Source organism: Citrus sinensis, chromosome 5 (assembly GCF_022201045.2).
Source record: "Citrus sinensis cultivar Valencia sweet orange chromosome 5, DVS_A1.0, whole genome shotgun sequence".
Taxonomy (NCBI): domain Eukaryota; kingdom Viridiplantae; phylum Streptophyta; class Magnoliopsida; order Sapindales; family Rutaceae; genus Citrus; species Citrus sinensis.
The window spans coordinates 35,572,296-35,593,106 of record NC_068560.1 but is presented as its reverse complement, the minus strand read 5'-3'; the positions used below and the strand labels follow the sequence as shown (position 1 = coordinate 35,593,106).

The following is a 20,811-nucleotide window of genomic DNA, read 5'->3' as shown; positions in this document are numbered from 1 at the left end:
GTTTTTTTTTTTTTTTGGGTGCTCGGCTTCGTATGTCTTTGTTCTTACCTCTTATGTATGTTGAGCTTTGATTATGTATTTCTATTGGTTGATGTAACTTTTGAAAATTGTATTGTATATTTTAAAAAAAATGCTAAAAAACAAAAATGAAAAGATGATGCAATCAACGGCAAATTATTAAAATTTGGTATAAAACGAGAATTCTTATGATAGAGATGCTCCAAGTTAATTAGAACATATCCAACAACATAGATGGACCTCACTAATATTAATTTACAAATGGTTCTATCACGGCTTCCAATTCAATACTACAAGTGCGATAAGGAGTAAATTTTTTAGGAAATTTAGGTTCATCCTTTAAGATTTGGCTATCTTAGAGCATCTGTAAACACCATTCAAGCTAAATTGAGTGCAAGACCCCATCTTTTAAACGGATTTGTATCTTGATTTTAGGAGGGTTTGTAGTTTATTATTTGTTAGTAATTCCTTTATTTTAGGAAAATTTGTGATTAGAAAACTCTTCTTCGATGAAAAATTTGTTAGGAAGAGATTATCCAAAACTACGAACCCACCATAACAATGTGGTAACCGAGACGAGGAATTAATTTTAAGAAGAAAAAAAAAAAAGGAAAAAGAACCAAGTAGTTAATGTTAAAAGAAAAAGTAACTAAATAGTTGGGTAAATTCCATTCATCTAGCTACGGACACTATATATTTGCTGATTTGCCTACGAACAAATGTTACTAAAACAACGATATAACTACGAGATCCCAGAGAGTGGGTCCAATTCACCATCCTCCATTAATACAGCTTCTTTAATCTCCTGTAACATCTTCAATACTTGCCACATAGTGGGCCTTTGTTCTGGCGAGGCCAAATTACAAGCAATTGCCACCTCAAGAAGCATACCTAATCTCTCATCTTCGGCGCCATCATCTTCCCTGGCGGATCTAACCCAATTCATCATTTCATTAGGCACCAAAAATGAGTGCTGTGATGGAGGCTTTCCAGTTAAAAGCTCCAGCAACAATACTCCAAATGAATAGACGTCAGATTTTGAGGTTGCTTGGTGACTTGCATTGCGAGTCTCGGGTGCTTTGTATAACAAGTTATCAGGGTCATCATCCGGCGATGAATCGGCAGAGAGTGCAGTGAGGCAATAGTCGGCCAGACATGCCTCGAAATCAGGGCCAAGGAGCACATTAGAGGACTTGAGATTGCCATGGACGAGTCTCCATGCTTGGTGAATATAAGAGAGGCCTTGTGCCACGTCCTCCGCTATTTTCAAGCATGAAGTCCAGTGTAGTGGCTTTGCTCTTGTTGATTTTGAACCTGCAATTTGGCCATTTCGGACGTAATCATATCATTATTATTAACTCAATAGAGATTCTGCCTCCATAATGGGACAAAGCAACAAAAGTGTGTGCGTGCAAGCGCGCATCCCTGCGCGTAATATTATTTAGTTCATCTAGAGAGATGGTGCGTTGGATTTTTCGATTCACCATAGGATAAAGAATAAGAATTGACCGAGTCCGCAGGCAACCCACGTGGGACCCACTACACTAATAATTGCATAACTACTACGTTGCTCTCCACTTGAATTGAGGTTTGATTTTTGAATTGTCTCCCCGGCGCCGCTGCATTTTGGTTGGGTAAAAAGAGTAGAGGAGTACTTTCCAATGTTGATTAAAATAATTGGAACGAAATAAATCATTTCAATTCCCAATGTCAATCAGCAGCAAGATTCTCGCTGCTCGTGAAAATCTATGATATAACCGATGCCAAACTGATCAGGCACGTAATTATGCTTTTCTTAAGGATCACTTTCACTTGTATAATATATTTAATAAACAACCCCAAATTAGAATAATAATAATAATAATAATTTCGATTGCAAATTAAAATCCTACGTGGCTACATATTCTAGGGGTCACCGCGGTCAAACCGAGTCAAGATCGAGTCCAATCACCTAATGGGCTGACTCACTGAGTAATTGCACCACACATGAAAAATTAAAATAAAAACAATTGCAGAGGAACTTACCGTGTATGAGCGAGAAGAGACTGCCATTGGGCTGATAATCATAGATAAGGAGTCTCTCCTCCTTGGCCTGAAAATAAGCTCTGAGCGGCACAAGATTTGGATGCCTGAGTCCACCAACTGATTCCATATGCTGCTCATACATTTCATTGCTTGTGCCTGCTAATTTGCTTGCATCAAGCCGCTTCACACAAACAATCAGACGGTTGTCCAACACTGCCTTGTACGTTGTCCCCAGAGACCCTTTCCCAAGCAACTCAGCAGAAGCCCTCATCAGCTGGTCCAGCGTATACAGCTGTGCCTCGCCCGCACAGAATACCAAATTTCCACTCTTGGCCACTTGGATCCCTTGTGCTCTCTTCACCTTCTCCTGCAACTCATTCTCTTGCTCTATTTGAATCATGGCTAAAGCTTGAGCCGTTGCCGCCGCTTCATCCGATGCAATCATAGCCTTTGATTTTTTATCTTTCCTCTGTTTCTGTTTCTTCACAGCCATTGCAAACAAAACAAGTGAACATATCAAAACAAAGACTCCAGATGAGAAACCGATGATGACTGCAGTTTTTTTGTGGCTCTTAGGGCTCGGCTGGGTCAACTCAACACCATGCATCTGTGCGCTCTGTTGCCCAAGAACAGTCACTGGCGGTGGAGCCGCTGCAGCCGTCGCTGATGGCCCAAAAAAGGGTGGCCTGGGGTTGCATTCTTTGTGAATAATCTCGCCACATAAGCTAGGGTTAAAAAGAAAAGAGGAGATACCAAAACGTGACAGCGTGGATGTCACCGTTATGGCGCCAGTGAAGTTGTTACCAGAAACGTTGAATATTTTGAGAGAGGATTGGTTCAATGGAGGAATCGAACCGTTAAACCGGTTCACATCAAGACGCAGAGAGTATAACCGGCCTTGTGAAGCTAATTCTTTTGGCAATGGTCCCGAGAGATTGTTATAAGATAAATCCAAGGTCTTAAGTCGATGAAGAGACAAGAGTGAAGGAGGGAAAGAACCTGTAAAGAAGTTGTGATCAAGAAAGAGAGATTTGAGATTAACGAGGCCCGAGAGGTCGGGAATGGGTCCGGTGAGTGAGTTGTTCTGTAGACCCAGGACTCGGAGCTGGTCGAGTTTAGTCAATGAGTTGGGAGCAAAAATGCCACCAAGATCCAAGCCTTGGAGAACTACTCGCACCACTTTTTGTTGGTAACATATAACTCCTTGCCATTGACAAAAATGCAAGCTTTTGTTTTGTGAAAAGAAGAGGTGGTTTCTCAAATCGGCTTTTGCTTTGAATGCCAGTAGCGCTTGTGCATCAGACGGCAGCAGTGAGTTCACTGCAGACGCAGAACGAGAAGCAGAACAAGATGTAATCAACAGAAAAGTATTTGATAGGAAAAATAACAACTGCGGAAGAAGGGGTTTTCTTCTCGTGGACATGGTGTTTTGGTTAGTGTAATGAAAACTGAAACAGGAAACAGGGGCACTCTTCTTCCTCTTCTCAGTTTATTTGACCTTTCGCTGTAAAAAGTAACTATTACAGGTCCATTTCATTCCCTTGACAGGGCAGAGACTTGAGAGAAAGGGAAGAGGTGGTGATGGAAGGTTTCAGTTAAGTGACAAAGCATGTAATGTCATTGTAAGAGCTGATAAGAAGCAGCTGGCTGGGACTGCATACTCAGAATCACGTGAAGGGAAAGGGAGTGGGCGAAGAAAAAAAAAAATTGAAAGAAGTATCAGCTCTTAATATCTAAATCTTTAATGTGTACGGTTACCAGCATACTCTTTATGATTGGTGTTCCGGCAAGGCGAGAAAGGGCCCCTCCTGCCTGTGAGTCCCACTCTCTAGTCTGCTGCTTTTATGTTTTAGCTCTTCTTTTAATTTTTCTTGTGTGTCACACCTGTCAAGTTATGTTGGGGGAATTCTTTTTGACCTATGCGTATGGACGGTGCCATGTGAGTTCACAGTTGGGTATAATTTGAGATGCAAGTAATGTACTGTTTTAATGGGAACATAAATTGAGTAATTGACGAAGTAATTTAAGTTTGATGTGGGGCAGTGACTCACCCCATCCAATAAATCCGACTTGGTGATGGTTAGATATGGCTATAATTCAAAGGTTAAAGATAAATCCAAAGGTTAAGGATAAAGAAAATATGGGAACAAAATAAATGAGATTTTTATTAATCAAAAGATTATAAAAATAATTAAAAAAAGGGCAAATCTACTTCAGTATAAAAATAAAATATTAAAGCACATATTGTAATTGGCTCTACTTAATTTAAAATAGAAAATTAAAAAATCACGTTCCGGAATCCCAATACTGTTACTGGTTATTTATTTAGAAAAGGAATGAGAATAAGTACGTGGGCTCATAAGTTATTGAAAATACATAATACAATTCCCATTCCCAAGGCCCATTTCTGGAATTTGCGTTTTGCCCCCACTGCCTGGACCTGGGCCAAATGATATGAGATTGACCCATGGTGTTGAAACTTAAAACGGCCCTTAGGTTTCCTTGTTCTTGAAAAACCAAGTTACGACAAGGACTTGTGGGCCTAGGCTCAAAACCATGCTAGCTCAGTTCACCTCTACACTATTAATACCCCAATTTAAATCTTTGAAAACACTTTCCTTTATTTACCCATTCAAATATTTTAAAATAAAATATATTTCTTATAACGTTTAAAAAACCCCTTTCACTTTCAGTGGCAAACTTTAACTAAAATAATTTCCCATTCAATCACAATCTTTCAATTTTCTTTCTTATTATTCACACCCCATAATCATAAAGATATTCTCTTCTTTAGCAAAAATAATAATTTAAAGATTTCCTGTAAAACAATCACTTCTATAATGTATTCAAAACATGTTTAATTAGATATATTATGTCCTCCGTATAATTTTGATATAGGTTTTTAAATATCCAAGGGCTTAAAAAATGATTTTGGAGAAGTATCAATAGTCTATAACACTCTACTTATGACCCAGAAAAATGCTCGAACCTAATCTGTCCTTCGATAATTATGCGTACGGTTAGTTGTTCATTGGCACCATAAAAAGCAATGTAAAACAAGTTATAAGTGTTTTTTTTTTTTTTTCTTAAGAGGAAATTATAAGTTACTCAAGAGACTTTATCATCGATATAAAAACAATCTCCTCGTGCTTTTGCTTGTTTGGATTGCTAATCCCATGCTTATGATCACTGTAATTGAGTATGAAATCTTGGCAATTATACAATAACATGTGTATCATTTAGAGTATGCTTTCTTTTCAATTTTTTTTCCTAAGAAAGAGATAACATAATGTTATGTTTACTTATTAAAGTGAGAGTAGTGTCTCGATTGCTCCCACAACAATATTTATTTATTTATTTAAGAAGGGGAGTTGGTGTTTCATTGCTTGAGTCCCACTCATTTTTTAAGCGAAGAGTGGGATTCCCACTCCGATTGGGGAAGATAAGAGTGGAAATCCACTTTCACCTCTTCCTTTTTTATCGTTCCGTTATTAAATATAATATAATTCTATTGATTGAAATATAATATGTCAGATTTTTAAAAAATAATAATATCATATTTATTTAAATAATATTGTTATATTATTTAATAGCATTATATTTATTTAAGATTAATAATTAACAATAATAAATAGTTTAGTCTAAGAAAACAAGCCTATACAAATGAACTTAATCATCAATGAAGGTGCTCCATACTGGAAGAATTGATTTTAGGAGCACTGACCAAGGGTCTTTTGACCAATTAATAAAATGGAACATTTGAATCTAAATGGAAAACTCAACCGTATGCATGTTCTCTACCGTGATATAAACATCAAATCATGTGAATCGTTTTATGCAATAAAGCCCTATTTTGAGGGCACGGGTTCAAGTTTCGAAGAGAGTAACTTTTCTCGTCGTATAAGGATAGATGAATAGATGAATAGATTTTCGAACTATTATTTAACAAGGATTTGGTTGTGTTGGAATCGCTCTAAGGTAGAACATATTTTTATAATCACACGATTAAAATTATAATATATTTTTTATTATTTATCACTTTACGTGTGAAATTATAATTTATACTTTACTTTAAAATAGCTCCAAGATAATCAATACTCTTAACAAATATAAGCGTTTACATTCAGACAGATTCCATATAACAATGAACTGTACACATAATAATTCAAAAAGTTACTGACAGTGTGAAACAAAACAAACGTATTGACAGTTTTAAATTGCACCAGGTTCCTTGGTCAGCCAATAATTCATTTTAAATTTTTTTTAAAAAAATAGACATCTCAAATACGGCCAAAGGTTCAAGTTACAATAGATGCCGTGCCATGTTGTCGAGCAAGTGTGGCTTTTAAAAATTGCAAAAGGCCCTACATACATCTCTTCTCTCATTGTCCTCATTTTTGTTCATACGTACGCATTTTAAAATTATGACATTTAAAAGAGTTAATTTTTAATTTCTTAAAACTATACGATTTTATAATTTATTAAAAAATTAACTCTTTTATACCACACAATTTAATAATATGTATGTTCGTATTAAAAAAAAAACAGATATCCGCATCTAAAAATAATTATATATATATATATATACACGCGCGCTATACAGTAACCAAGTAAATGTGATTAATCCTCATTAAAGCATAATTAATTCTAAAGTGCATGAGAGCAGTAAGCAATTAGTGGGGGAGGCCGAATTATCATCAACCAAACCAGCCACTTTGACTTTGCATTGTATTCGCACTCTATTTTTGGTGGGGTCACTGTCGCAAATGCTTTATCGGAAAGTCTTAAAGGAATCATATCGCTTCATTCTCAAAGCACCCGAGGAAAATACACCAATTGCAACTTGACAAAACCACCACCAAGACTTGTCCTTCTCTTCAACCATTTTTTATCATAATTAAACTAGGGCAATCCCACCTTGCTCTAAGGATAAAGAATGAATTATAAGTAAAATAATAAATAAATAAAAATACATCATCACCTAAATTATGTGATTACAACGAAGTGCTCTATGATAAAGCGATTACAACGTATCCTAACCCTTTAAAATAGCAATCTAAGGGTCAACCGTCGCATAAACGACACATCCTCCTCTAAAATAATAAACATTTTTCGGTGCCATTGACTGCAGCGCCATTTTTCTCATTTAAAATTGCATATTATTCGAGTGAAAATTGGAATAAAATAAAGTAAGCATCCTAACAAGAACCCCACCACCACCACCACCACCACCATCGGGTACATAGATACAATTCATAAAAAAAGCTAAATTCCATTTGAGTATAAGAACAATAAGAAAATTAAAAAAAAAAAAGGAAAAAAACACTACTTGCATGATTCAACTCCCACAAAATCCACATTTTCTACACTTTTTACTATTTCTTTTTAAATCTCTTTAAACAAAAGTCTTCAACAAGAAAAAAAGAGAAACCAAAAACAAAGGAATCCCATATATATATATATATATATATATATATATTTTTTTTTTTCCTCCTTTTTTAAATGCTAAGGTAACCTCACTTGTCAATATTCTTGTGGACACGCCAGAGCCCAACAGTATCTACGTTGACCATTCGAGCACGGTGCTGATCGCCTGATCTGCCCCCACGCAATTTCCATCTTTTCGGAAATGTTGTTTTTGGCCGTTGGATGGGTTTGACTAAGATGACTCGAGGACCATAGCAGCAGGTGCATCATGAACAGCGAAGGCGTGGTTGTGATCACCTTCGTATGTGACAATCAGCATCATTGGATCGTCAAGTGCACGTTCCACGTGTTTGCGTGCTGGACAGCCTCTCACGCTACTACACTTGTAATATCCCCTGAAAATGGAGACACCAAAGAAACTAATGAGAATTCAGACACTCAGGCCCTGAGTCAACTCAGATTATAATGTCAGCACGTGAAAAAGTCAAATCAATCAGCCCCACTAGACAAACACAATTAATGCCGAATGGCGTCATTAGGAGGAGGAGTTAGTGGATGCTGCAGTGAAACGATTATGTTCGAGAAATGAACCGAGCGAGTCAGTTAACACTTGCGCACCTTGGATGAGGAGAACCTTTGATGGGTTTCTGGCCATACTTTCTCCAGGAGTAATCATCAGGTGGAATATCAGCCATCTTAGAGCTTATCGCTGGAACTCTAGTCACTCTCTTAATCCTTGATTTTCTGCACAGATTTTCAATTTAACATAAACCTAATCAGAATTAAATCAAACGAAAAATAGAACAAATGAAATTGATTGTTAAAGAAATGAAGCCAACCTCTTCTTGGAGCAATGGCAGCGCCCTGAAGATGAGCCACACTTGAGAGCAGCATCATCCATGGAATTGCACTTTCTCTTGAGCGAGGAAGAAGACAGAGGTGGCTTTCCAGCTGATGATGGTGTGGTAAATTGAAACCCAGATGAGAAAGAAGGTTGTATGCTGTCGGTATCCCCTGCTGTGCCTGTGAGCGAGGATATGAAAGAATTTGTGGCAGAGGCTGAGAAATTGATACTACTTGGCACATGATCGGACTTAGTCACCACGGTAGAATTAGGATTACTCTTATGAACCTGGTGAGGCAACGGAGGCAGACGATGAACAGGGGTAGGGCAATAAACCTTGAAGGCAGAAACTTGTTCCTTTGAAAGATGATTTGTAGATTGAACTGATGGCCCTGCTGGTTCTTGAAGATGTACTTTTTCTTCTTTTTGAGGAGGAGGAGGAGGAGGAGGAGGAGGGCTACCAACAGGAGCTCTTCTGAATCTTGCATGCCCTGTTCTTGGTCTACCAAGTAGAGAAATAACTTTCTTGAAATTGTTCACGGCCACTTCAGCTGCGACCTTGATTTCCTTGTCGGGTTCGAGATTTGTTGGAGAGGGAGATGTGGATTCTTGGTACTGTGTTTTTTGTTCAGATGGTACTTGACCACTTCGAGACAATAATTTTATGAACTCACCAATGCTCTGCATACCTTCGGATGCAGCTTCTTGCACAGCGTTCTCTTCCATCTTGACAGCTGCTGCAAAACTATCACCGCAACCGTAACCCATCATCAGCTCCACGGCCATTTCTTTTAAAACCGTGCGCTAATAAGAGCCAAAGCCCAGAGGCTATTTAAATCTTGTTGTCCAAGGCAAGGAAAATTTGTTAAAATGACGATGAAAGAAAGCAAAGAAAAAGGAAAAAGCAAAGAAACAATACAATGACTTATTAAAGATTGATGATAAAAGTGGGGGGTGTGGTGCGCTTGGCTTTGTTTTGTTATAGATTCGAGTCAAACTGATGCCCTCTCGCAAATGCAATGCAAGGCATCAGAAATGACTGACCTGTCGAACCCAACCTCCAATAAAAACATCCCAGGTGGCAGATTTTGTCAGGATGTTGACTGCCTCATTGACGTGGGTCCCGGTAACGGGATAAACCGCTTGGAGACCGTGTAAAATGATGAGAGGGATAAGGTCAAAAGGTTGTGATGATCCGTTGGAAATCGATGACTCGGTAAAATCGGAGAGAGGTTAGTTGGGGACAGTAATGTAGAGTTGACCTTTAACAGCTTTTAATGCAAAAGTCATTCAGTGAAAGAGGTGGGGGGGTTTTGTGGGACCAGGAGCTCCTCTTTAACCGGACACCGGAAGCTGCGTCAAAGTCTCACCCCGCAAGTCACATGGGATTCCCTCTTTTCTTTTCTTTCCTTCGTAAAATAACCTACTTCCTGTTATGATGGCCCACCACCACCACCACCACCCTTGGATTCATTTTCATTTTTCAAGATCCATTTTACACAGCTGATTGAATTTGAAATCCCGCTGCTCCACACCATGCATTGACCCATTGCTCCTGGATGCCTCCAATTAGACGTTGAAAATGATGGCCACGAGTGGACGTTGAAATTAAAAAGAGTTTATATTATTATCCAGTAAAAAAAAAAAGAAAAAAAGCCAACAACTAATATTGACATGCACGCAGAGATAATTAATCAAATCAAATTTCCTCTTTCGCTTCATTATTTATCCGTCAACAATGTATGTGTACATGTATAATTTATCTGTGAAAAAAAATAATTTGTACGTTAGGGCAGCAACATAGAGCTCAGCTCTTCAAAATTAAAACAAAGCGAAAAAGCATGTGCCCAGACCCAGATCAAGACTATACGAACAAAAAAAGAGAGAGGCATTATTAGGCGACGTGAAACCTCGAAAGCCTATAACATCCTATACCATAAAATAATGCACAAAAAGTTGAAACGGCAACGAAGATATCATCACTCGCCCCACTTTGTCTTTGTTTTTTTCGTTTTGAAATTTGAAGTTGTCTTGATATCGTCTAGCTACTTTCAACGTTTTATTTTATCTCCGATTCTGTCAAAATTATAATGCTGTTTTCTTTCTTTTTCTTTTTTAAATACAATGAACTATTAAGAACTGAGTAAAATTTTAAAATCACAATTCTATGCAATTAAATTATTCATCGCAAAAAGTTATAAGAATAGGAATTAACGCGTAGATGAATCATGAAATTTCAAATCGCAATAAACCCAATTAAAAAGGGAGCAGAAAAAGAAAAAAAAAAGGACATAAAACAATTAGCTGAATATATTTAATTTTTTTAATATAGGGATGAAAAAAAAAAATCTCAAATTGATACATTTAACCCCCTATCATCCCAATATTCGAACTTAAGAGATCAATTAAAAAGTTTACTTAAAAATGATTCAATTATCCTAATATTCGAGCTTAAGAAATCAATTAAAAAAATTTACTTTAAAATTATTCGATCAGACCCTGGAGAGCAATTATATAAGTTGCTGCTCTGAAATTTTGCATCAAAAGGAAGAAAAATAAAATATTTTCCTCCAAAAAGGGTAACAAACTTTGAGATCACAAGATGAAATGACTTGAATATGGGGGTTGCTATTGTTTTTATTGATGAAACTCTCCATAATTCAGTGCATCTGAGGTGAAGCATGAAGGATGTTCATATGCAGATATTTAAAATGACAATAGACATTAGACACATTAAACGTAAGATTTGCCCGAATTTTTTTTGTTGAAAATTTATGTTGTTGGTTGGCATAAACTTGAATGTTCGATAAGGAGAAAAGAACACGTGTCCAACCGTTATTCTTCCACAACAAGCAAATGTATTGGCCGCCTATTAACACAATTTATTATTCTGTTCGAATCGTGCTTTCTTCTTTTGTTGACTATTTACAATTTAATTTTTGGCTTGCTAATAAATGTTTGCTAATCTTTCGCTTGTCTGCTAAATTAATTAAAAGATCACAATCAACGCATAAGAGAGTCCAACGCCTACTTCATGAAGTCAAAAGAAAAATTCCAAGCAGAAATAATTCCAATTTCGAATTTTCAAACACTAAACATCTTATCAATGAAGTTGTATGGAAATTTGCACCATACCAACTACATGTAAATTTTTTTCAAGCTAAGGAAAACTCTGATAGAAATGCCAAGTTACTCTCAATTTTTTGTCAGGGATTGGGACTAGTATCCTCTTATCTTATACTGTATTTTTTTTTGGGATATTATCAATTTACTACCAAAATTTTACTGACATATCATGTCAGTACCAAGGTTTGCCGAAAAGTGCATTTTACTACCAAAGGTTTGCGCGGTTATCATTTTACTACCAATCCATTAACAACGTTAAAAAATTACTGATGTGTTGCTGATGTAATAAGGGCATAAAAGCCATTTCCGAAAATAAGGGCATTAATGAAATTTTGAGTTGAAGCAAAACACAGCGTTTTGACAGAATATTTAAGCTAAACCCCCTCTCTCATTCTGAAACCTTCGTCTCCGATCTCTCTTCATCGCTGCTGAGTGACGATCAACTTCACTGTGAAACCTCCGTCTCCGATCTGTCTCCCTGGCAACTGAGTGACGGCCGACTCCACTAGTGAGTTGCTGGATCTGCCTTTTTATTCACTTATTGTTCATTAATTTTTTTGTTAATTAAATTGTTTTTGTTTTTTGTTGTGAATAATACTTGAATTTCATAGATTATAATATTAATTTTGTAGCATAATTTTTTGTTAATGTGTTCTTTGTCGTTGTCCATGGTACTGACATTATAATTTTGTTAATTTTTTGTTAATTCTGTTATTGTTGTAGATCTAGGTTTGAGAATTTTTCCTTATTTATTGTGGATCTTGTTACCAGTATAAGAATTTCTGTTATTGTTTGCTTTTTATAATTAAGTTGTGAATTGTGTTATGTTCATATTACTAGAATTAACGTTACTAATTTTTGTTCACTGGTTGCTTTTTGCAGATCATGTTACCAATACAACTACATATAATCTACAAAGGCAAGAACCATTGTAAAGGGTTGATTGAACCAGATGAATGCAGTCTGCTGCAGCTGAAGAATGAGGTGGTGAAGATTACAAGTGAAGACGGGTTAACCACTCCTGAAAGTGTGCAATTACTTGTCACCAGCCCAAGGAATAATGTGGAAGTTATTGTAGGTACTGATGCAATGTTGCGGATTATGTTCACGGCACATGACTCATTACAAGTGCCAATATTTAAAGTCAGTGTGTTGCCAACCCTACGTCCTGATTTAGAACTTGGTGGAGTGATACAATCCCTGCTACATGCCTTAGGAGTTCAGCTATCTGCAGAGCAAGTTGCATGGGTAAATGAAAGTGGAAATGAACCATTATCTAGGCCTGGAGGCATTCATGGGCCACAAACAAACCTTGCTGAGAATGTTGGGTGTGAGACTGATGCTAATGAAGATGAATCACCTTCCAAGAGTGAAGGCAGAGATGTTAGGAATGAGAATGTTCAGCAGAATGTTGATGACAATGACGATGATGATTGGTTGTCAGATTTTGAGAAGGAATTTGCTGCTGATGGTAGTCGTATAAATCACCAAAACATAGCTGAGGATGCAGGAGTTATGGATGATGGGGGAGCTAGCTCTGATGATGAATCAATTGATGCAGATCCTCAATTTTTGGCGAATACATCTGACTCAGATTTTGATTTGGGCACTACTCAATTGAAAGATTATATTGAAGTGCATATGTATAAGCCAAGGCATGATGGTAAGCATAGGCTGAGGTTAGGAGACGTGTTTGATGATGTTGACCACTTTAGGAAGGTGTTGGGTGAAGTGATGGTGGATAAAAGCTTTGAAATTACAAAGGTGTACAATGACCGTAGGAGATTTTACGGTAAATGCAAGACTGATGGCTGTCCATGGTATGTGGTGGGAGGTAAAATCAGGGGTAAGGGTGGATTTGTAATTAAAGAGTTGCAGAATAAGCATGATTGCAGACAGACCGAAATGTCAATGAATGTGACCAGCAAATGGATAGCAGAGAAAATAAAGAGCAAAGTCGCTGTGGATCCCCATGTGAAGATTTCTGTTCTTCACGAGTTTATGCAAGAGACATTTGGTGTGAGGATAGGGAATTTGAAGCTATATAGAGCTAGAGAAAGGGCAAGGACAGACATTCATGGAGACCATGCAAGGGGCTATGAGGATCTCTTTCAATATGCTGCAGTGATTCTGAAGTATGATCCAGGTGCAATTTGCAAAGTACTTTGCGATACAGTAACTAGGCTAGAAAAAGTGTTATTTCAGAGATTTTTTATGGCATTTCCAGCCCAAAGAAATGCGCTTCATAATGGTTGTAGGCCATACATTGGGTTAGACGGATGTCATTTGAAATCAAAGTATGGTGGAGTTCTATTAGCTGCTGTAAGTATGGATGCTAATAATGGAATGGTTCCATTAGCAATAGCAGTGTGTGAGATAGAGAACACTGAAACTTGGACATGGTTTTTAGAAATTCTGCATTCGTATTTCGATAATGGATCAGATCAGATCACCTTTTGCAGCGATAGGCAAAAGGGTTTGTTGGGAGCAATTAGGAATACATGGCCTACTGCATTTCATAGGCCATGTGCTAGACATATATATTCTAACTTCTCTAAAGATCATCCTGGAGTTACTTTGAGGAATCTGTTTTGGAGAGCTGTCAGTAGCACTAATAAGTTTGACCATGCAGCTGCAATGGAAAAGTTGAAAAATGAGAAGTTAGAGGCATGGCAGTGGTTGGAGAGAGAACTTGTTGGGTTTACTTGGTCAAGATATGAGTATGACAATAATTGCAAAGTAGATCGCACAAGTAATAACACTTCGGAGTGCTTCAACAGCTGGATCTTACCCCATAGAGAGAAGCCTTGCCTGACTATGCTTGAAGAAATTCGATGCATGTTTATGACACTATTCACAGAAAGAAGAAAAGAAGCACAATCTTGGTCCAATATTCCACCTCGAGTGAAAAAGGAATTAGATGATGCTTATGAGACCGGAAGCAAGATGACTGCAATGGCTTCTGGTGATCTTCACTTTCAGGTATAAATCTGAAATATTTTTGTTTTCAAATATATTTTTATATAGCTGAACTGTGAGTATATCAAGTTTAAAGTAAAACACATATTTATAATTGCTTGAAATTACAATCTGAATTCACTTGTAGTAGAGAAAGAGTTATATGTATAATATATGTTTTTTTTTAAATTCTATTGCTCTCAGGTTAAAGACAAGAGTTATTATCCAGCGAGGAGGTTCATTGTTGATCTGGTGAGCAGGTCCTGCGACTGTGGTCATTGGGAACTATCCGGACTCCCATGTGCTCATGCTATGGCTGCAATTAGTCATGCAAGACACACAACAGAAGAGTACCTGCCAAAATACTTCACGAAACAAGCATATTTGAACACTTATTCTGTGATGTTTAAACCAATTCCTGATAAAGTTACTTGGGAACCGTGTGATAGACCAAAACTTTCTCCGCCTGAGATTACTAAGAAGATTGGAAGGCCGAAAAAGTCAAGGAAGAGGGCAGCCACTGAGCCAGTGAAAAAAAACAGATCATTCTATGTATGCTGCTCCTTTTGTGGTGGGATGAACCACAATGTCCGAAAGTGCACATTGAGGCCATCAATAGCAAGGCAAATAAGAGCTCAGAATCAGGTATCAATGTATTACTTTTTTAATTATTTTTGTGTATACCAAGCTTAATTCTTTATTAATTTTTGTTGAATATGTAATTTTAAATAGGGTCTCAGTGGGCCGGGAGAAAGTTCTAATACAGGAACTACTTCGAAGAGAAGAAAAAGAATGGTAAATGTTGGTTTGAATATGGAATAATTTTTAGTTTGTTGTAGTTTTGCATAATTTTTTTTATATTTATATATTTCAATTTAAATAGGTTATGAGTAGTCCAGACGAGAGGTTTACGCATAGTAGGGGAAGAGGAGGTAACAGGGGTCGAGGTAGCAGCGTAAGAGGAGGTAACAGGGGTCAAGGTAGCAGAGTAAGAGGAGGTGACAGAGGAAGAGGAATGCCATCTAGAGGTAGAGGTCGAGGTAGTAGAGCAAGAAGAGGTAATGTGGTGTTTTTTGATATTGTTATAATTTTCTGAATGCTTCATAGATACTGAAGTTATATATATATATATTTGTGCAGGCCGATATGAAGCTGACAATCTTTCTCCAAATCCAACTCAAGGCTCACAAGCTTCACAGGTCATAGATGGTTAGCAGACTGTTATTGTTAGGATATTATGTATCTGAAATGCACAAATTGTCACTAGTGCATTAGGCTACTGTGGTGTTTTTTTTTAAATGCACAAACTATTATTAGTGCATTAGGCTGCTGTGGTGTTTGTTGATTGCACAAACTATTATTAGTGCATTAGCCTGCTATGGTGTTTTTTGAATTCACAAACTGACAGTTCTGCGAATAGGCATTTCCAGCACAAACTCTTATTTTCACCATTGATAATGGAAGTACTTTAGATTACTTTTGACTTTGCTTACATATTAAATTACTTCTATTACATTACTTTCTCATAAATAAGCCTATCAAGAGGCCACAAATAAAAACTATGACCAATTTTAACTTTGCTTCAATGCTTCGTAGTCTTTCATTCATCTTCAGTACATCTTCATTTAGGTTCAAGCCATAACTAGATGTGCTGTTACGCATTTCTAAATCTTCTTTTGCTGCCCATTGCCAAAAATTACACTTTTTATACCTGCATATCCAAAATAATTTGTTAGGATTTTCCGACGTAGTAGATACCATAGCACATGCCTGTACTCCACAGTTGCAATATTTAGGATTGCAGGTTACTTCTGCAGGTTTCTTAGCTCGACCCCTAGAACTAATGCTTGTGTGGCTGCTGGAGGCCATTTTTCTGTCTGAATTTATATGTGTGAAGGGTGAAAAATTGTTTGGTTTTGACTGAAGATAGGAAAGAGGTGGATATTGTGTTTTCAATGAATTCAAGTATTTGTTGTGCCTTATTCTTGTTGTTTTTGTATGACAAAAGTGTTTAAATTTCAGTACTTTTGGTGTGAGGTTGCTGGTGTTTAGTCTGAGGTTGCAGGTGTTTACTATGGGGTTGCTGGTGTGTTTCAGAATTGCTGGTGTTTAGTATCAGGCTGCTGTTGATATAGGGTTGTTAGGGTTGAAATGAGGCCACTGGTGTATTTGAAATAGGGTTGTTAGTGTTTAAGTGAGGTTGCTAGTGTGTTTGAAATAAGATTGTTGCTGCTGAGATGGGGTTGTTAGTATTCAAGTGAGGTTGCTGGGGTGTTTCAAACGGGTTGATGAAATGGTTTGAAATAAGATTGTGTTTGAAATAAGTGTGTTTATAAGGCTACTGTGTTGATTATGACAGTGAGGCTGCTGGTGTTGATGAAATGGTTTGCTAATATGTTTGTAAGCCTGTAAATTCTAGCTTTTATAAGCCAAGAAAATAGCCGTTTTTGGTTCTAACGGCTATTTTCTTGGGCATTTCTTGTAATTTTTGCTTCTATTGTTTCTTTCTTTTCAAAGGTTAAAATTGTCTTTTACGTTCCTGGGGGCAGAATCGTCTTTTAACATTATTTCCGTTGAGCACTAACATTTTATTAACGGATTGGTAGTAAAATGATAACCGCGCAAATCTTTGGTAATAAAATGCACTTTTCGGCAAACCTTGGTACTGACATGATATGTCAGTAAAACTTTGGTAGTAAATTGATAATATCCCTTTTTTTTTTCCTCCTAACTTCTCTTTATTTTCTAAATATAATAAAAAAAATAGCTTAATCATAAATAAAATAAAAAGAATTAGCTTGGTCTTTTGATGTGATTGAGTTTTGAATTTTTGTGTTGACTATCAAGCTAATTTTTTTTAGAAATTTCTACATAATATTCTCTGGCAGCTTCTTTCACAATGTCTTTCCGGGCGAAGAAAAAGAGTCTTCCGGTAGAGGTGGGGAACTGGCGGAGGAAGAAAACAGATTTTATTTCCTTTTGACTTTTTTCTTTTAATTTTTTCATTTGGGTCGGATCATTAGAGAAACTTTATCCAGCCCAATTTGCAAATTCGGTACTATTGTCACCCAAATAACACCTTTCTCGTACAATTTGCGGGATATATTTTTGTTATAATTTTTTCTTTTTTAAAAATATATATATAAATACATACATACATATATATACATATATATATATAATCAACCAGTTATGTTATCCGAAAAGAATCCACGTCGATAACGTGGTCCCACTGCGCGCGCGCTAGAACTACAAGCTAAAAATAGAGTACGGACAGACACAGTTTCATTCTCATCAAAATGGCAATTGGCAACACTCACTAGAAGGCGTAAGATTATCTGCCTCTTTCATTTGTACATCAAGCATGTTTCAGGATTCAAATCATCCCATTTTAAAGCCCAAAGAAAAGAAGAGGACAAAAATTATAATAATAATCCCAAAAAGGGCAAAAAAAAAAAAATACCTTTTAACGAGCGAAAGCAACAGGTTACAAAAAAAAACCCACTGCCCCATATCTGCCCCATAAATTATGTTCAGGGAAAATTTCAAGTTTTCGTTAGGCCCATCCAGAAGAGTACGTGACTCATTTGTAAAAAATAAATAAATCAGCCCTTTTCCTCTGTTTAATATTATTTCATTTGCAATGTGCCCCGTATTCTTCGGTTGGGTTGTTGTATACATTCTTTGTGTGCTTTTAATTGTGTCTTTTGATACATACATGCAAAAAGCTGATGGGATCATAGTTCTTTAGTGAGGTTATAATAAGTAGGATCACGACAACATGAACTATGCTCCAGCTATCGGCAGAAATTGGGCGTCATATAGTCAACCGTGGAAACCCAGAGGGCTGAGACAATTGGCATGACCGTAGTTTCCTTCAAATATCAGAGATTTATATCCCCGTGAAGCCACCTACTTGCGATATAATATTGTTTGAGTTTTCTAACCGCTAAGTGCCATAGGTTCCAGCAGTGCTCCCAATTTTTTAGAAAATCTGAAAGAATATTTTGGTTATTTAAATAAAATGTAGCCAACCATGTCGAATTATAGTCGTTGACTACTTGTTAAGACATCATCTACTTCCTACATTGTATGATTTCTTTTATATGTGGTATTTACTATTAATCAGTGTATCAAAATGGCTTTTTGGTAGAAACTGGATAAAGGGAAAATATTGCTCTGTCAGGCATATATTCATTTCAAAATATGTTTAGATAACTCCATGAATTTTAAAACTCACATAAGATGAAGAGTAAAATTACATAAGAATAAGAACTAAAATTAAACAAAAAAAAAAAAAAGTAGTTTCTTTCTGTGATTAAAATGAAACTCTGTTATGAAAATTCCCGATGCTATTAGAGCATCCTTGGAGATTGATACCTGAGAAGGTCTTCCTCAGTAATGAAATGGGGAAACTTTGACATGCGGATGTAGGTTATAGAGATAAAAGAGTGTATTTTCTAAATGGTTGCCGAAAGTTTTCTAAAGATAATTCTATATATACAGGAGACTTTTTACTGTTCCAATACAATGGTGAATATGACATCAATGTTAAAATATTTGGGAGATGGGATGCCAGAAGAGAACATTAATAGAAGAGATTAAGGTTGAGAATGATGAGGAAGAAGAAGAAGAAGAAGAAGAAAAATATCAGGATGCTAGTAATAACAGTGCCAGTGACGAAGATTATGTTGAAGGAGAAGAAGAAGATCAGCGCAGGAAAAGGTACCTGTTAGAATATTCTTTATTGTTCGTAATTTAAATGTCGTTCCATTCTATGTGCATTTGTTAATGTCATGCAGATGCGTGCGTGGATTTATGTGAGATAAATGTAACCTAGTGTTAATTTGATTCTGAGGGTTATGGCTGCAGCTAGGGATGGAAGATCTCAATCAACTAATGATTTTAAAAGGAAAGAGAGAACAGCTTCCCAGTGTGGAAACCCCTATTTTGCGGCAAAAGCAGGGTTAGGGGTTCGGAAGAGCCTGGTAAATCATCTTTCACTTTCCTCTCTCTCTCACGTAGCTTCACTCTTCATTTTCCTCTCTCACGCAAATCACGGCCTCCCTCTCCAGCCCGAGCAACTGTTCACAGCCTCCTCCCTCTCCAGCCAGCAACCGATCACGGCCTCCTCCCTCTCCCCCTCTCTCGGCTCTCTCGACAAACATTAAGTGAGCAGTGGCTTTTTTCAGCTTATTCTTTTTGTTTTAATTTTCTGTTACGTGAAAGATCTGACGTGGAATTTAAGCGTATTGTGGAATTTAAGTTTGTTTTTTTTTTTTTGGTGTTGTTGCTGTGTCTCGTTGGAATTTAAGCTTCTGGAATTTAAACAATGTAAATTTTGTTGCGGGTTATGTTATGAATTTTGTTTTATTTCAACTTTGGTGTTTATGTTGTGAATTTTATTGCGGGTTATGTTATGGTATGCAGAATTTATTTCAATACTATTTGTTTTAGAAATTTTGGTGGGTCACGTTGGAATGTAAGCTTCTAGAATTTAAGCAATGTAAATTTTGTTGCGGGTTATGTTATGAATTTTATTTTATTTGGTGTTTATGTTGTGAATTGCCGTCATATGTTGTGAGTTATATTATGAATTTTGTTTTATTTCAATACTATTTGTTTTAGAAATTTTGTAAATTTAATTTTTATGAAACTGAATATAAATGTTAATTATTTTGTAGGAATGAAAAATTTTGAAACTGAGCGTGTAGTTGAAGATGTGCCACTGGAGAAATTTGAGCCAACTTTTGGCATGTTATTCGATAGTTATGAGGAAATGTTTAAGTTTTATAAAGCGTACAGTAGACAAGAAGTGTTTCCCATGAATAAGCTAACAAGTAAGAAAGGGAGCGATGCGACCTTTGCATGTGGCGGTAGCGGCAAAGCAGATAGTAGATCTAGTAATATACTGAAGTTGAAGCATGTTGTGAAAACTAGTTGTGAAGCTAAAATCGGAGGTTGTGTAAAGGAAGAGGGAAAATGGATTCTTCGAGCTTTAAACCTTCAGCATAATCATGGATTGAGTTCGGACAAAGCAAGATATTTCCCTTGTAACCGTAGAATTAGTGCAAGTGTAAAAAAGCAAATTAAAATGAATGATTCTGCGGGAATTAATATTGCCTAAAATTTTAATTCTATTATTATTGAAGCTGGTGGGCATGAAAATATGTCATTTTTAGAAAAAAGATTATAAAAATTTTATTGATAAAGCAAAACTATTACAGCTTAGAAAAGGAGATGCTATGACAATTTTAAAGTACTTCGAGACAAAACAAGCTAAATGCGATGGTTTTTTTTTTAGCATTGATTTGGATGAGCAGGATCGATTGAAAAATGTATTTTGGGCTGATCGAAGGAGTAGGACAGCTTATAAATATTTTGGAGACGTTGTAACATTTGACACCACGTAT

General features: G+C 36.6%; 2 protein-coding genes and 1 long non-coding RNA gene across 3 annotated transcripts; 1 reads left to right on the top strand and 2 right to left on the bottom strand.

Moving 5' to 3' along the window:
* Positions 1-645: 645 nt before the first annotated feature.
* LOC102624485 (probable inactive receptor kinase At5g67200) lies at positions 646-3,888 on the bottom strand. The gene is made up of 2 exons (XM_006473216.4): positions 2,044-3,888; positions 646-1,332 (listed from the first exon to the last, which is right to left on the bottom strand). Exons 1-2 carry the CDS (start codon positions 3,464-3,466, stop codon positions 761-763), a joined length of 1,995 nt encoding a protein of 664 aa, XP_006473279.2. The 5' UTR covers positions 3,467-3,888; the 3' UTR covers positions 646-760.
* A 3,459-nt stretch (positions 3,889-7,347) lies between these two features.
* LOC102624204 (probable WRKY transcription factor 7) lies at positions 7,348-9,300 on the bottom strand. The gene is made up of 3 exons (XM_006473215.4): positions 8,310-9,300; positions 8,089-8,214; positions 7,348-7,865 (listed from the first exon to the last, which is right to left on the bottom strand). Exons 1-3 carry the CDS (start codon positions 9,098-9,100, stop codon positions 7,703-7,705), a joined length of 1,080 nt encoding a protein of 359 aa, XP_006473278.2. The 5' UTR covers positions 9,101-9,300; the 3' UTR covers positions 7,348-7,702.
* A 9,270-nt stretch (positions 9,301-18,570) lies between these two features.
* Positions 18,571-19,840, top strand: LOC112497701 (uncharacterized). Its single transcript, XR_008054932.1, has 2 exons — positions 18,571-19,123; positions 19,271-19,840. It is a non-coding gene; the product is annotated as an uncharacterized LOC112497701 (long non-coding RNA).
* Positions 19,841-20,811: the final 971 nt, after the last annotated feature.